Source organism: Cyanistes caeruleus, chromosome 28 (assembly GCF_971803275.1).
Source record: "Cyanistes caeruleus chromosome 28, bCyaCae1.hap1.1, whole genome shotgun sequence".
Lineage (NCBI taxonomy): Eukaryota > Metazoa > Chordata > Aves > Passeriformes > Paridae > Cyanistes > Cyanistes caeruleus.
In genome coordinates, this window is record NC_141728.1 from 1,095,257 (window position 1) to 1,111,352 (window position 16,096).

Consider the following 16,096-nt stretch of genomic DNA (forward strand, 5'->3'; position numbering starts at 1 on the left):
TTTTTGGGGTTCGGATTTTGGGGTCCCAGGAAAATTTTGGGGTGCAGATTTTGGGGTCCCGGGGGAGGATTTTGGGGTTCCAAGTTTGGATTTTGGGGTCTCAAGGGAGGATTTTGGGGTCCCGAGGGGTTTTTGGGGTCCCGGGTTTGGTTTTTGGGGTCCCGGCAGATTTTGGGGTGCAGATTTTGGGGTCCCGGGGGAAGATTTTGGGGGTCCCCGGGGGAATTTTGGGGTTCGGATTTTGGGGTCCCGGCTTTGGTTTTTGGGGTCCCAGGAGAAAATTTTGGGGTCCCAGGAAAATTTTGGGGTGCAGATTTTGGGGTCCCGGGGGAGGATTTTGGGGTCTCGGGTTTGATTTTTGGGGTCTAAAGGGAGGATTTTGGGTCCCGAGGGATTTTTGGGGTGCCGGGTTTGGATTTTGGGGTCCCAGCGGATTTTGGGGTGCAGATTTTGGGGTCCCGGGGGGTTTTTTTGGGGTTCGGATTTTGGGGTTCAGACTCACTGAGGGCGATCAGCACCCCCAAAACGAACATGACGATGCTCAGGATCAGCCCCGCCAGCCGCAGCGATTCGTAATCTGGGCACCCCAAAAACCCCCAAAATCAACCCAAAAACCGCCCCAAAACCCCCCAAAATCAACCCAAAAACCCCTAAAAACCCCAAAATCAACCCAAAAACCGCCCCAAAACCACCAAAAATCAACTCCACACCCAAAAAAACCCAAAATCAACCCAAAACCGCCCCAAAACCCCAAAAAACCCCAAAATCAACCCAAAAACCGCCCCAAAACCCCTAAAAATCAACCCCAAAACCCCTAAAAACCCCCCAAAATCAACCCAAAAACCGCCCCAAAACCCCCAAAAATGAACCCCAAAACCCCTAAAAACCCCAAAATCAACCAAAAAAGTGTCCAAAAAACCCCTAAAATCAACTCCACACCCAAAAAGCCCCAAAATCAACCCAAAACCCGCCCCAAAACCCCAAAAACCCCCAAAATCAACCCAAAAACCGCCCCAAAACCCCCAAAATCAACCCAAAAACCGCCCCAAAACCACCAAAAATCAACCCCAAAACCCCTAAAAACCCCAAAATCAACCCAAAAACCGCCCCAAAACCCCTAAAAACCCCAAAATCAACCCAAAAACCCCAAAAAAACCCAAAATCAACCCAAAAACCCCCAAAAACCCCAAAATCAACCCAAAAACCGCCCCCAAAACCCCAAAATCAACCCAAAAACCGCCCCAAAACCCCCCAAAATCAACTCCACACCCAAAAAACCCCAAAATCAACCCAAAAAACGCCCCAAAACCCCAAAATCAACCCCAAAACCCCAAAAAACCCCAAAATCAACCCAAAAACCGCCCCAAAAACCCCCAAAAATCAACCCAAAAACCGCCCCAAAAAACCCCAAAATCAACCCAAAAACTGCCCCGAAACCTCCAAAAATCAACCCCAAAACCCCTAAAAACCCCAAAATCAACCCAAAAACTGCCCCAAAACCCCCAAAAATCAACTCCACACCCAAAAAAACCCAAAATCAACCCAAAAACCGCCCCCAAAACCCCAAAACCCCCAAAAATCAACCCAAAACCCCAAAATCAACCCAAAATCAACTCCAAAACCCCTAAAATCCCCAAAATCAACCCAAAAACCACCCCAAAACCCCTAAAAATCAACTTCACACTCAAAAAACCCCAAAATCAACCCAAAAACTGCCCCAAAACCCCCCAAAAATCAACCCCAAAACCCCTAAAAACCCCAAAATCAACCCAAAAACTGCCCCAAAACCCCCAAAAATCAACCCAAAAACTGCCCCAAAACCCCAAAATCAACTCCAGGCCCCAAAAAAACCCAAAATCAACCCAAAACCACCCCCAAAACCCCCAAAATCAACCCAAAACCCGCCCCCAAAACCCCCAAAAATCAGCCCAAAACCCCAAAAACCCCCAAATCAACCCAAAACCCCAAAAAACCCCAAAATCAACCCAAAAACCGCCCCAAAACCCCAAAATCAACCAAAAACCACCCCAAAACCCCCAAAATCAACCCAAAACCCCAAAAAACCCCAAAATCAACCCAAAAACCGCCCCAAAACCCCGAAATCAACCCAAAAACCGCCCCAAAACCACCAAAAATCAACTCCAGGCCCCAAAAAACCCCAAAATCAACCCCAAACCGCCCCAAAACCCCCCAAAATCAACTCCACACCCAAAAACCCCCAAAATCAACCCAAAAACCGCCCCAAAAACCCCAAAAATCAACTGCACACCCAAAACCCCCCAAAATCAACCCAAAAACCGCCCCAAAAACCCCAAAATCAACCCAAAAACCGCCCCAAAAACCCCAAAATCAACCCAAAAACCGCCCCAAAACCACCAAAAATCAACCCCAAAACCCCTAAAAACCCCAAAATCAACCCTAAAACCCCTAAAAACCCCAAAATCAACCCAAAAACTGCCCCAAAACCCCCCAAAATCAACTCCACACCCAAAAAACCCCAAAATCAACCCAAAAACTGCCCCAAAACCCCCCAAAATAAACTCCACACCCAAAAAACCCCCAAATCAACCCAAAATCGCCCCAAAACCCCAAAATCAACCCCAAAACCCCTAAAAACCCCAAAACCCCCAAAAATCAACCCAAAACCCGCCCCAAAACCCCCAAATCAACCCAAAATCAACTCCAAAACCCCTAAAACCCCCAAACTCAACCCAAAAACCGCCCCAAAACCACCAAAAATCAACTCCACCCCGAAAAACCCCAAAATCAACCCAAAAACCGCCCCAAAACTCCCAAAAATCAACCCCAAAACCCCTAAAAACCCCAAAATCAACCCAAAAACCGCCCCAAAACCCCCCAAAATCAACTCCACACCCAAAAAACCCCCAAATCAACCCAAAAAACGCCCCAAAACCCCAAAATCAACCCCAAAACCCCTAAAAACCCCAAAATCAACCCAAAAACCGCCCCAAAACCACCAAAAATCAACTCCACACCCAAAAAACCCCAAAATTCATCAAAATCCCCCCAAATTCCCCCAAAATTCCCGATTTCTCCCCAATTTCCCCCTCAAATTTCCCCAAAAATCCCAAATTTCCCCCAAATCTCCCAAAATTTCCCAATTTTTCCCCCAAATATCCACAAAAATTCCAAATTTTCCCCCAAATCTCCCCAAAATTCCCAATTTTCCCCCCGAATTTCCCCAAAAATCCCAAAATTCCCTCCAAATCCCCCCAAAATTCCCCCAAAAAATCCAAATTCTCCCATAAATCCCCCAAAATTCCCAATTTTCCCCCCAAAATTCCCAAATACCCCCAAAATTCCCCCCAAAATTCCCAGATTCCCCCAAAATTCCCAAATTTCCCCCAAAAAATTCCCAAAATTCCCAAAATTTCCCCCAAAATTCCCAAATTTCACCCCAAAATTCCCAAATTTCCCCCAAAAACTTCCAAAATTCCCAAAAAAATTCCCAAATTTCCCCCAAAATTCCCAAATTTCCCCCAAAATTCCCAAAATTCCCCCCAAAATTCCCAAATTCCCCCCAAAATTCCCAAATTCTCCCCAAATTCCCACAAAATTCCCAAAAATTCCCCCAAAATTCCCCAAAATTCCCCAAAATTCCCCAAAATTCTCAAAAAAATTCCCAAAATTCCCCCCCAAAAATTCCCCAAATTCCCAAAATTCCCCCAAATTTCCCCCAAAATTCCCAAATTTCCCCAAAATTCCCAAATTTTCCCCCAAAATTCCCCCAAAATTCCCCAAAATTCTCAAATTTCCCCCCAAATTCCCAAAATTTCCCCAAAATTCCCCCCCAAAATCCCAAAATTCCCAAAATCCCCAAAATTCTCCCCAAAAATCCCAAATTTTCCCCCAAAATCCCAAATTTTCCCCCCAAATTCCCCGAAAATTCCCCAAAAAATTCCCAAAATTCTCCCCAAATTCCCACAAAATTCCCAAATTTTCCCCCAAAATTCCCAAATTCCACCAAAATTCCCCAAAATTCCCCCAAAATTCCCCCCAAAATTCCCAAACTTCCCAAAAATTCCCCAAAAATCCCAAATTTTCCCCCCAAATTCCCCCAAAATTCCCAAAATTCCCCCAAAAATTCCCAAAAATTCCCAAAATTCCCCCAAATTTCCCCCCAAATTCCCAAAATTCCCCCAAAAATCCCAAATTTCCCCATCCCCACCGTAGCTGAACGGCTCCCGGGCCCGCGCCGCCTCTGGAAAGGAAAAAATTGGGAATTTTGGGAAAATTTGGGGAATTTTGGGGAATTTTGGGGGAATTTTTTGGGAATTTTTGGGAAATCTGGGAATTTGGGGGAATTTTGGGGGAATTTTGGGGGAATTTTGGGGGAATTTGGGAATTTTTGGGAATTTTGGGAATTTTGGGAAATTCGGGGGAATTTTGGGAATTTTGGGGATTTTTTGGGGAATTTTGGGAATTTTGTGGGCAATTTGGGGAGAATTTGGGAATTTGGGGAATTTTGGGGGAATTTGGGGAATTTTGGGGAATTCTGGGAATTTTGGGGGAATTTTGGGGAATTTTTGGGAATTTTGGGAATTTTTTTAAGAATTTGAGGGGATTTTGGGGGGAATTTTGGGATTTTTGGGGGAATTTTGGGAATTTTTGGGAATTTTGTGGGAATTTGGGGGGAAATTTGGGATTTTGGGGGAATTTTGGGAATTTTTGGGGGGGAATTTTGGGAATTTTTTTTTGAATTTTGGGGGAATTTGGGAATTTTGGAGGAAATCTGGGAATTTTGGGGGGAAAATTTGGGAATTTGGGGGAATTTGGGGAATTTTGGGGAATTTTTGGGAAAATTTGGGAATTTTGGGGGAATTTTGGGAGCTTTGGGGGAATTTGGGGAGAATTTGGGAATTTTGTGGGAATTTTGTGGGAATTTGGGAATTCTGGGAATTTTGGGGGAATTTTGGGAAATTTGGGGGAATTTGGGGGAATTTTGGGAATTTTGGGAATTTTGGGGGAATTTGGGGAATTTTGGGGATTTTTTGGGGAATTTTGGGGGAATTTTGGGAATTTTGTGGGCAATTTGGGGAGAATTTGGGAATTTGGGGAATTTTGGGGAATTCTGGGGGAATTTGGGAATTTGGTAGGAAAATTTGGGATTTTTGGGGAATTTTGGGAATTTTTGGGGAATTTTGGGGAATTTTGTGGGAATTTGGGAATTTGGGAATTTTGGGAATTTTGGGGGAATTTTGGGAATTTTTGGGGGGGAATTTTGGGAATTTTTTTGGAATTTTGGGGGAATTTGGGAATTTTGGAGGAAATCTGGGAATTTTGGGGGGAAAATTTGGGAATTTTGGGGGAATTTGGGGAATTTTGGGGAATTTTTGGGAATTTTGGGGGCATTTTGGGGAATTTTGGGAGAATTTGGGGAATTTTGGGGATTTTTTGGGAAAATTTGGGAATTTGGGGGGAATTTTGGGAGCTTTGGGGGAATTTGGGGAGAATTTGGGAATTTTGGGGAATTTGGGGGAATTTGGGGAGAATTTGGGAATTTGGGGGGAAAATTTGGGATTTTTGGGGAATTTTTGGGAATTTTGGGAATTTTTTTGGGAATTTTGGGGGAATTTGGGAATTTGGGGGAATTTTAGGAATTTTGTGGGAATTTTGGGGAATTTTGGGAAAATTTGGGGGAATTTTGGGAATTTGGGGGAATTTTGGGGGAATTTTGGGGGAATTTGGGAATTTTGGGGAATTTCGGGAATTTGGGGGAATTTTGGAGGAATTTTGGGGGGAATTTGGGGGAATTTTGGGGGAATTTGGGAATTTTGGGGGAATTTTGGGAATTTTGGGGAATTTGGGGGGAATTTTGGGGAATTTTGGGGGAATTTGGGAATTTTGGGGAATTTCGGGAATTTTGGGGGGAATTTGGGGGAATTTTGGGGAATAATTTTGGGAATTTTGTGGGAATTTGGGAATTTTGGGGGGAATTTGGGGGAATTTTGGGATTTTTGGGGAATTTCGGGCCCGGGATAACGAGGGGCAGCCGTTAATTAATTGATTGTTAATGAGGGAGTGACGTCATCGAGTCCAGAGCTCGCTGGGGCCGCCCCTCCCCCACCCCGGGCCCGGAAATTCGGGAATTTGGGAATTCGAGATTTGGGATTTGGGAATTCGGGATTTGGGAATTTGGGAATTCGGGAATACGGGAATTTGGGATTTGGGAATTCGGGATTTGGGGGATTTGGGAATTCGGGATTTGGGAATTCAGGATTTGAGGAATTTGGGATTTGGGAATTTGGGATTTGGGATTTGGGGGATTTGGGGTTTGGGAATTCGGGATTTGGGAATTTGGGATTCGGGAATTTGGGAATTCGGGATTTGGGAATTTGGGGTTTGGGGTTTTGGGATTTGGGGGATTTGGGGAATTTGGGGTTTGGGAATTCGGGATTTGGAATTTGGGATTCGGGAATTTGGGAATTTGGGGAATTTGCGATTTGGGGATTCGGGATTTGGGAATTTGGGATTTGGGAATTTTGGGGTTTTGGGGAATTCAGGATTTGAGGAATTCGGGATTCGGGAATTCGGGATTTGGGGATTCGGGATTTGGGGGATTTGGGAATTCGGGATTTTGGGATTTGGGGAATTTGGGATTCGGGGAATTCGGGATTTGGGAATTCGGGGTTTGGGAATTCGGGGTTTGGGAATTTGGGGTTTTGGGATTTGGGAATTTGGGGAATTTGGGATTCGGGATTTGGGAATTTGGGATTGGGGGAATTCGGGATTTGGGGTTTTGGGATTGGGGGAATTTGGGGGGAATTTGAGAGTTCGGGAATTCGGGGTTTGAGGGAATTTGGGAAATTTGGGAAATTTGGGATTGGGGGAATTTGGGGAATTTGTGTTTGGGGATTGGGAGAATTCGGGATTTGGGATTTGGGAATTTGGGAATTTGGGAATTCGGGATTTGGGATTTGGGGGGAATTTGAGAGTTCGGGAATTCGGGATTTGGGGGATTTGGGAATGGATCCGCACCCCCACAGCACCCACAGCACCCCATAGCACCCATAGCACCCCATCCTGCACCCCATACCACCCTATAGCGCCCCATAGCACCCATAGCGCCCCACAGCACCCATAGCACCCCATAGCACCCCATAGCACCCATAGCACCCATAGCACCCCATAGCACCCATAGCACCCATAGCACCCATAGCACCCCATAGCACCCATAGCACCCATAGCACCCATAGCACCCATAGCACCCCATAGCACCCATAGCACCCATAGCACCCCATAGCACCCATAGCACCCACAGCACCCATAGCACCCCATAGCACCCATAGCATCCATAGCACCCATAGCACCCCATAGCACCCATAGCACCCATAGCACCCCATCCTGCACCCCATAGCACCCATAGCACCCATAGCACCCCATAGCACCCATAGCGCCCCATAGCACCCATAGCACCCATAGCACCCCATAGCACCCATAGCGCCCCATAGCACCCATAGCACCCATAGCACCCCATAGCACCCATAGCACCCCATCCTGCACCCCATAGCACCCATAGCGCCCCATAGCACCCATAGCACCCATAGCACCCATAGCACCCCATCCTGCACCCCATAGCACCCATAGCACCCATAGCACCCCATAGCACCCATAGCACCCATAGCACCCATAGCACCCCATCCTGCACCCCATAGCACCCATAGCACCCATAGCACCCATAGCACCCCATAGCACCCATAGCACCCATAGCGCCCCATAGCACCCATAGCACCCATAGCACCCATAGCACCCATAGCACCCCATAGCACCCATAGCACCCATAGCACCCCATCCTGCACCCCATAGCACCCATAGCACCCATAGCACCCATAGCACCCCATAGCACCCATAGCACCCATAGCACCCATAGCACCCATAGCACCCATAGCACCCAGAGCACCCATAGCACCCCATAGCACCCCATAGCACCCCATAGCGCCCATAGCACCCCATAGCACCCATAGCACCCCATAGCACCCATAGCACCCATAGCACCCATAGCACCCATAGCGCCCCATAGCACCCCATAGCGCCCATAGCACCCCATAGCACCCATAGCACCCATAGCACCCCATAGCACCCATAGCACCCATAGCGCCCCATAGCACCCATAGCACCCCATAGCACCCATAGCGCCCCATAGCGCCCCATAGCACCCATAGCACCCCATAGCGCCCACAGCACCCATAGCACCCCATAGCACCCCATAGCGCCCCATAGCACCCATAGCACCCATAGCACCCATAGCACCCATAGCGCCCCATAGCACCCATAGCGCCCCATAGCACCCATAGCGCCCCATAGCACCCATAGCACCCATAGCACCCATAGCACCCATAGCACCCATAGCGCCCCATAGCACCCCATAGCGCCCCATAGCACCCATAGCACCCACAGCACCCATAGCACCCATAGCACCCCATAACGCCCCATAGCACCCATAGCACCCATACCACCCCATAGCACCCATAGCGCCCCATAGCACCCACAGCACCCATAGCACCCATAGCACCCATAGCACCCCATAGCACCCATAGCACCCATAGCACCCATAGCACCCCATAGCACCCATAGCACCCATAGCACCCATAGCACCCATAGCGCCCCATAGCACCCCATAGCACCCATAGCGCCCCATAGCACCCCATAGCACCCATAGCACCCACAGCACCCCATAGCACCCATAGCACCCATAGCACCCATAGCACCCCATAGCACCCATAGCACCCATAGCACCCATAGCACCCCATAGCACCCCATAGCACCCACAGCACCCATAGCACCCATAGCACCCCATCCTGCACCCCATAGCACCCATAGCACCCCATAGCACCCATAGCACCCCATAGCACCCACAGCACCCATAGTACCCATAGCACCCATAGCACCCCATAGCACCCACAGCACCCATAGCACCCATAGCACCCATAGCGCCCCATAGCACCCATAGCACCCATAGCACCCATAGCGCCCATAGCACCCCATAGCACCCATAGCACCCCATAGCACCCACAGCACCCCATAGCACCCATAGCACCCATAGCACCCATAGCACCCATAGCACCCCACAGCACCCATAGCACCCATAGCGCCCATAGCACCCCATAGCACCCATAGCACCCATAGCACCCATAGCACCCCATAGCACCCATAGCACCCATAGCACCCCACAGCACCCATAGCACCCCATAGCACCCATAGCACCCATAGCACCCATAGCGCCCCATAGCGCCCCATAGCACCCCATAGCACCCATAGCACCCATAGCACCCCATAGCACCCCATCCTGCACCCCATAGCACCCATAGCACCCCAGAGCACCCATAGCACCCCATAGCACCCATGGCACCCATAGCACCCCATAGCACCCATAGCACCCATAGCACCCATAGCGCCCCATAGCACCCATAGCACCCCATAGCACCCCATAGCACCCATAGCACCCATAGCACCCATAGCGCCCCATAGCACCCATAGCACCCATAGCACCCATAGCACCCCATAGCACCCCATAGCACCCATAGCACCCATAGCACCCATAGCACCCCATAGCACCCATAGCACCCATAGCACCCATAGCACCCATAGCACCCCATAGCACCCATAGCGCCCCATAGCACCCATAGCACCCCATAGCGCCCCATAGCACCCCATAGCACCCATAGCACCCATAGCACCCATAGCACCCATAGCGCCCCATAGCGCCCATAGCACCCCATAGCACCCATAGCACCCATAGCGCCCCATAGCACCCACAGCACCCACAGCACCCATAGCACCCATAGCACCCATAGCACCCATAGCACCCATAGCGCCCCATAGCACCCATAGCACCCATAGCACCCATAGCACCCATAGCACCCCATAGCACCCCATAGCACCCATAGCACCCATAGCACCCATAGCACCCCATAGCACCCCATAGCACCCCATAGCACCCACAGCACCCATAGCACCCATAGCACCCATAGCGCCCCATAGCACCCCATAGCACCCCATAGCACCCATAGCACCCATAGCGCCCCATAGCACCCATAGCACCCCATAGCACCCACAGCACCCCATAGCACCCCATAGCACCCATAGCACCCCATAGCACCCACAGCACCCCATAGCACCCATAGCACCCATAGCACCCATAGCACCCATAGCACCCCATAGCGCCCCATAGCACCCATAGCACCCATAGCACCCATAGCACCCATAGCACCCCATAGCACCCATAGCACCCATAGCACCCCATAGCACCCATAGCACCCCATAGCGCCCCATAGCACCCATAGCACCCATAGCACCCATAGCACCCCATAGCACCCATAGCACCCCATAGCGCCCCATAGCACCCATAGCACCCATAGCACCCACCTGTGCCCCAAACCCCTGCACCAGCACCCACCCGGCACCCACCCGGGACCCCACAGCACCCCTGGGACCCACAGTACCCCTGGGACCCACACCCTGCACCCCACAGCACCCCTGGGACCCACAGCACCCCTGGGACCCACACCCTGCACCCCACAGCACCCCTGGGACCCACACCCTGCACCCCACAGCACCCCTGGGACCCACAACACCCCTGGGACCCCTGGGACCCACAGCACCCCTGGGACCCACACCCGGCACCCCACAGCACCCCTGGGACCCACAGCACCCCTGGGACCCACAGCACCCACCCGGCTCCCCCCTGCACCCCCGGGACCCACCCGGCACCTCTGGGACCCCCCAGAACCCTTCTGCACCCCCCGGGACCCCATGGCACCCCTGCAGCACCCATCACCCCCCGGGACCCACACCCGACACCCCACAGCACCCCTGGGACCCACAGAACCCCCACCCTGCACCCCACGGCACCCCTGGGACCCACCCAGCACCCCCCGGGACCCACACCCGGCACCCCCCGGGACCCCTGGGACCCACACCCGGCACCCCACAGCACCCCTGGGACCCACACCCGACACCCCACAGCACCCCTGGGACCCACAGAACCCCCACCCTGCACCCCACGGCACCCCACAGCACCCCTGGGACCCACAGCACCCCCACCCTGCACCCCACGGCACCCATCCCGCACCTCTGCCCCCACCCAGCACCCGCCGGGACCCACACCCGACACCCCACGGCACCCCTGGGACCCACCCAGCACCCCCCGGGACCCACACCCGGCACCCCTGGGACCCACCCAGCACCCCCCGGGACCCACACCCGGCACCCCACGGCACCCCTGGGACCCACCCGGCACCCTCCAGGACCCCCCAGCACCCTTCTGCACCCCTGCAGCACCCAGCCGGCACCCCTGCAGCACCCAGCCCGCAGCACCCCCTGCACCTCTGCCCCCACCCTGCACCCCCGAGCACCCCATAGCCCCCACCCTGCACCCCAGAGCCCCCACCCGGCACCCCATAGCGCCCCCGAGACCCACAGCCCCCACCCTGCACCCCCGAGCACCCCATAGCCCCCACCCTGCACCCCATAGCACCCCATAGCACCCACCTGTGTCCCCCCATAGCACCCCATAGCCCCCACCCTGCACCCCATAGCCCCCACCCTGCACCCCATAGCCCCCACCCGGCACCCCATAGCCCCCACCCGGCACCCCATAGCCCCCACCCTACACCCCATAGCACCCCATAGCCCCCACCCGGCACCCCATAGCCCCCACCCTACACCCCATAGCACCCCATAGCACCCACCTGTGTCCCCCCATAGCACCCCATAGCCCCCACCCTGCACCCCATAGCCCCCACCCGGCACCCCATAGCGCCCCCGAGACCCACAGCCCCCACCCTGCACCCCATAGCACCCCATAGCCCCCACCCTGCACCCCATAGCCCCCACCCTGCACCCCATAGCCCCCACCCTGCACCCCATAGCACCCAGCCGGCACCCCTGCAGCACCCAGCCTGCAGCACCCCATAGCGCCCCATAGCCCCACCCTGCACCCCCGAGCACCCCATAGCACCCACCCTGCACCCCATAGCCCCCACCCGGCACCCCTGCAGCACCCAGCCCGCAGCACCCCCTGCACCTCTGCCCCCACCCTGCACCTCCCGGGACCCACCAGCACCCCATAGCCCCCACCCTGCACCCCATAGCACCCCATAGCACCCACCTGTGTCACCCTCTGCACCCACCCCGCACCCCCGAGCACCCCATAGCCCCCACAGCCCCCACCCTGCACCCCCCGGGACCCACCCGTGCCCCAAACCCCTGCACCCCATGGTCCCCCCAGCACCCCGGGGACCCCCGGGACCCGCAGCACCCCATAGCCCCACCCTGCACCCCATAGCACCCCATAGCCCCCACCTGTGTCACCCCATAGCACCCCATAGCCCCCACCTGTGTCACCCTCTGCACCCACCTGTGTCACCCCATAGCACCCACCCGGCACCCCTGCAGCACCCAGCCTGCAGCACCCCCTGCACCTCTGCCCCCACCCTGCACCCCCCGGGACCCACCCGTGCCCCAAACCCCTGCACCCCCCGGCACCCCCCAGCACCCCGGGGACCCACAGCACCCCTGCAGCACCCCATAGCCCCCACCCTGCACCCCATAGCCCCACCCTGCACCCCATAGCGCCCCCAGGACCCACAGCACCCCCCCAGCACCTCTGCTGCACCCACCTGTGTCACCCTCTGCACCCACCCTGCACCCCCGAGCACCCCATAGCACCCCATAGCCCCCACCCTGCACCCCCGAGCACCCCATAGCACCCACAGCCCCCACCCTGCACCCCACAGCACCCACCTGTGTCACCCCATAGCCCCACCCTGCCCCATGCAGCACCCCTGCAGCCCTCCCTGCACCCCATAGCGCCCCATAGCCCCCCACAGCACCCCATAACCCCACCCAGCACCCCATAGCACCCCACAGCACCCCATAGCCCCCACCCTGCACCCCATAGCACCCACCTGTGTCACCCCATAGCCCCCACCCTGCACCCCATAGCCCCCCACAGCACCCCATAACCCCACCCTGCACCCCATAGCACCCCATAGCACCCACCTGTGTCACCCCATAGCCCCACCCTGCCCCATGCAGCACCCCTGCATCCCCCCCTGCACCCCACAGCGCCCCAGCACCCACCCTGCACCCCATAGCCCCCACAGCACCCCATAGCACCCACCTGTGTCACCCCATAGCCCCACCCTGCCCCCCTGCATCCCCCCTGCAGCACCCCCTGCACCCCACAGCGCCCCATAGCCCCACCCTGCCCCCCTGCATCCCCCCTGCAGCACCCCCTGCACCCACCTGTGTCCCCCTTAGCCCCCACCCTGCACCCCTGCAGCACCCTTGCAGCACCCCTGCAGCACCCAGCCCCCCCCAGCACCCACCCTGCACCCCTGCAGCCACCTGTGACCCCCCCAGCCCCCACCCTGCACCCTTGCAGCACCCCTGCAGCACCCCTGCAGCACCCTTGCAGCACCCTTGCAGCACCCCTGCAGCCACCTGTGTCCCCCCCCAGCCCCTCGCACCTCCCAGGGACGGTTCGGTGGGGGTGGCCATTCCGGCTCGGCTCGGCTCGGCTCGGTTCGGCTCGCTCCGGTTCGGTTCGGGTCCCCCCCGGTTCCGTTCGGGTCCCCCCGGTTCCGTTCGGGTCCCCCCCGGTTCCGTTCGGGTCCCCCCGGTTCGGTTCGGGTCCCCCCCGGTTCCGTTCGGGTCCCCCCGGTTCCGTTCGGGTCCCCCCGGTCCCGTTCGGGTCCCCCCCGGTTCCGTTCGGGTCCCCCCGGTCCCGTTCGGCTCCGTTCGGCTCCGTTCGGAGCCTCCCCCCCCTCCCCACCGCCCGCTTCGGAAAGGTTCGGAAAGGTTCGGAACCGTTCGGGTCCGGCCGCCGCGCTGCAGCAGAAGGGGCGGGGCCAGCGCGGGAGGCCACGCCCACCGGGGCGGGGAGACCCCAAAGCGCCAAAAAATATCCCAAAAATACCCAAAATACACCAAAATGTCCCAAAACACACCAAAATACAGCAAAACCGCCCCGAAATACCCCGAAATATCCCAAAATACACCAAAAATCCCAAAAATATCCCCCAAATACACCAAAATTCACCAAAATGCACCAAAATGCACCAAAATTCACCAAAAGACACCAAAATGCACCAAAATACCCCAAAGTACCCCAAAATACACCAAAATACAGCAAAACCGCCCCGAAATACCCCGAAATATCCCAAAAGACACCAAAAATCCCAAAAATATCCCCCAAATTCACCAAAATATCCCAAAATACACCAAAATACAGCAAAACCACCCCGAAATACCCCAAAATTCACCGAAAGACACCAAAATGCACCAAAATACCCCAAAATACACCAAAATACACCAAAAGCAACACAAAATGCACCAAAGTACCCCAAAATACCCCAAAATATCCCAAAATACACCAAAACCCCCCAAAATACAACAAAATACAACAAAATATCCAAAAATACCCCAAAAATATCCAAAAATACCCCAAAAATACCCCTAAATACACCAAAAATACCCCAAAGTACACCAAAAACACCACAAAATACGTCAAAACCGCCACAAAATGCCCCAAAAATATCCCCAAAATATCCCAAAATGCAAGAAAATATAACAAAGTACCCCAAAATATCCCCAAATACGCCAAAATATCCCCAAAATACACCAAAATATCCCAAAATGTCCCAAAATATCCCAAAATGTCCCAAAATACCCCAAAACACATCAAAATATCCCAAAATATACCAAAATATCCCAAAGTACCCCAAAATATCCCAAAATAACCACAAAATACCCCCAAATACACCAAAATATCCCAAAATACCCCAAAAATCCCCAAAATACAGCAAAAATATCCCAAAATTTCCAAAAATATCCTCAAATTGTCCCAAAAGACACCAAAAATACCCTAAAATAAACCAGAATGCACCAAAATATCCCAAAATACACCAAAATACACCAAAATATCCCCAAAATATCCCAAAATACACCAAAATATCCCAAAATATCCCGAAATGTCCCAAAATATCCCAAATACACCAAAATACCCCCAAAATATCCCAAAATATCCCCAAAATACCCCAAAATATACCAAATACACCAAAATACCCCCAAAATATCCCAAAATATCCCCAAAATATCCCAAAATATCCCAAAATAACCCCAAAATATCCCAAAATATCCCAAAATATTAAAAAAAAAATAAAAAAAATCCCTCAAATACCCCCAAAATATCCCAAAATCCCCCCCAAATCCCTCCCAGTCCCTCCCAGTTCAAACCGGTTCAAACCAGTTCAAACCGGTTCATACCAGTCCAAACCAGTTCAAACCGGTTCAATCCAGTTCAAACCGGTTCATACCAGTTCAAACCGGTTCAAACCGGTTCAAACCAGTTCAAACCAGTTCAAACCGGTTCAAACCGGTTCAAACCAGTTCAAACCAGTTCAAACCAGTTCAAACCGGTTCCCTTCCAGTCCATCCCAGTCCATCCCAGTTCCCTCCCAGTTCAAACCGGTTCAAACCAGTTCAAACCGGTTCAAACCGGTTCAAACCACTCCCTCCCAGTTCCTCCCAGTCCATCCCAGTTCAAACCAGTCCAAACCAGTTCAAACTGGTTCAAACTGGCTCAAACCGGTTCCTCCCAGTCCCTCCCAGTTCCCTCCCAGTTCAAACCAGTTCAAACCGGTTCAAACCAGTTCAAACCAGTTCAAACCGGTTCAAACCAGTTTAAACTGGTTCAAACCGGTTCCCTTCCAGTCCATCCCAGTCCCTCCCAGTTCAAACCGGTTCAAACCAGTTCAATCCAGTTCAAACCGGTTCAAACCAGTTCAATCCAGTTCAAACCGGTTCCTCCCAGTCCCTCCCAGTCCATCCCAGTCCATCCCAGTTCAAACCAGTCCAAACCAGTTCAAACCAGTTCAAACCGGTTCCCTTCCAGTCCATCCCAGTCCATCCCAGTTCCCTCCCAGTTCAAACCGGTTCAAACCAGTCCAAACCAGTTCAAACCAGTTCAAACCAGTTCCTCCCAGTCCATCCCAGTCCCTCCCAGTTCAAACCAGTTCAAACCAGTGCAAACTGGTTCAAACCAGTTTAAACCAGTTCAAACCGGTCCAAA

The 16,096-nt window shown here is 53.5% G+C and overlaps 1 protein-coding gene across 1 annotated transcript; it reads right to left on the minus strand.

Annotated features, from left to right (window-relative positions):
- Positions 1-500: 500 nt before the first annotated feature.
- On the minus strand, positions 501-15,339 carry LOC147648998 (uncharacterized). Its single transcript, XM_086864866.1, has 4 exons — positions 15,332-15,339; positions 13,494-14,481; positions 4,190-4,222; positions 501-577 (listed from the first exon to the last, which is right to left on the minus strand). Exons 1-4 carry the CDS (start codon positions 15,337-15,339, stop codon positions 548-550), a joined length of 1,059 nt encoding a protein of 352 aa, XP_086720992.1. The 3' UTR covers positions 501-547.
- Between the last annotated feature and the right edge of the window lie 757 nt (positions 15,340-16,096).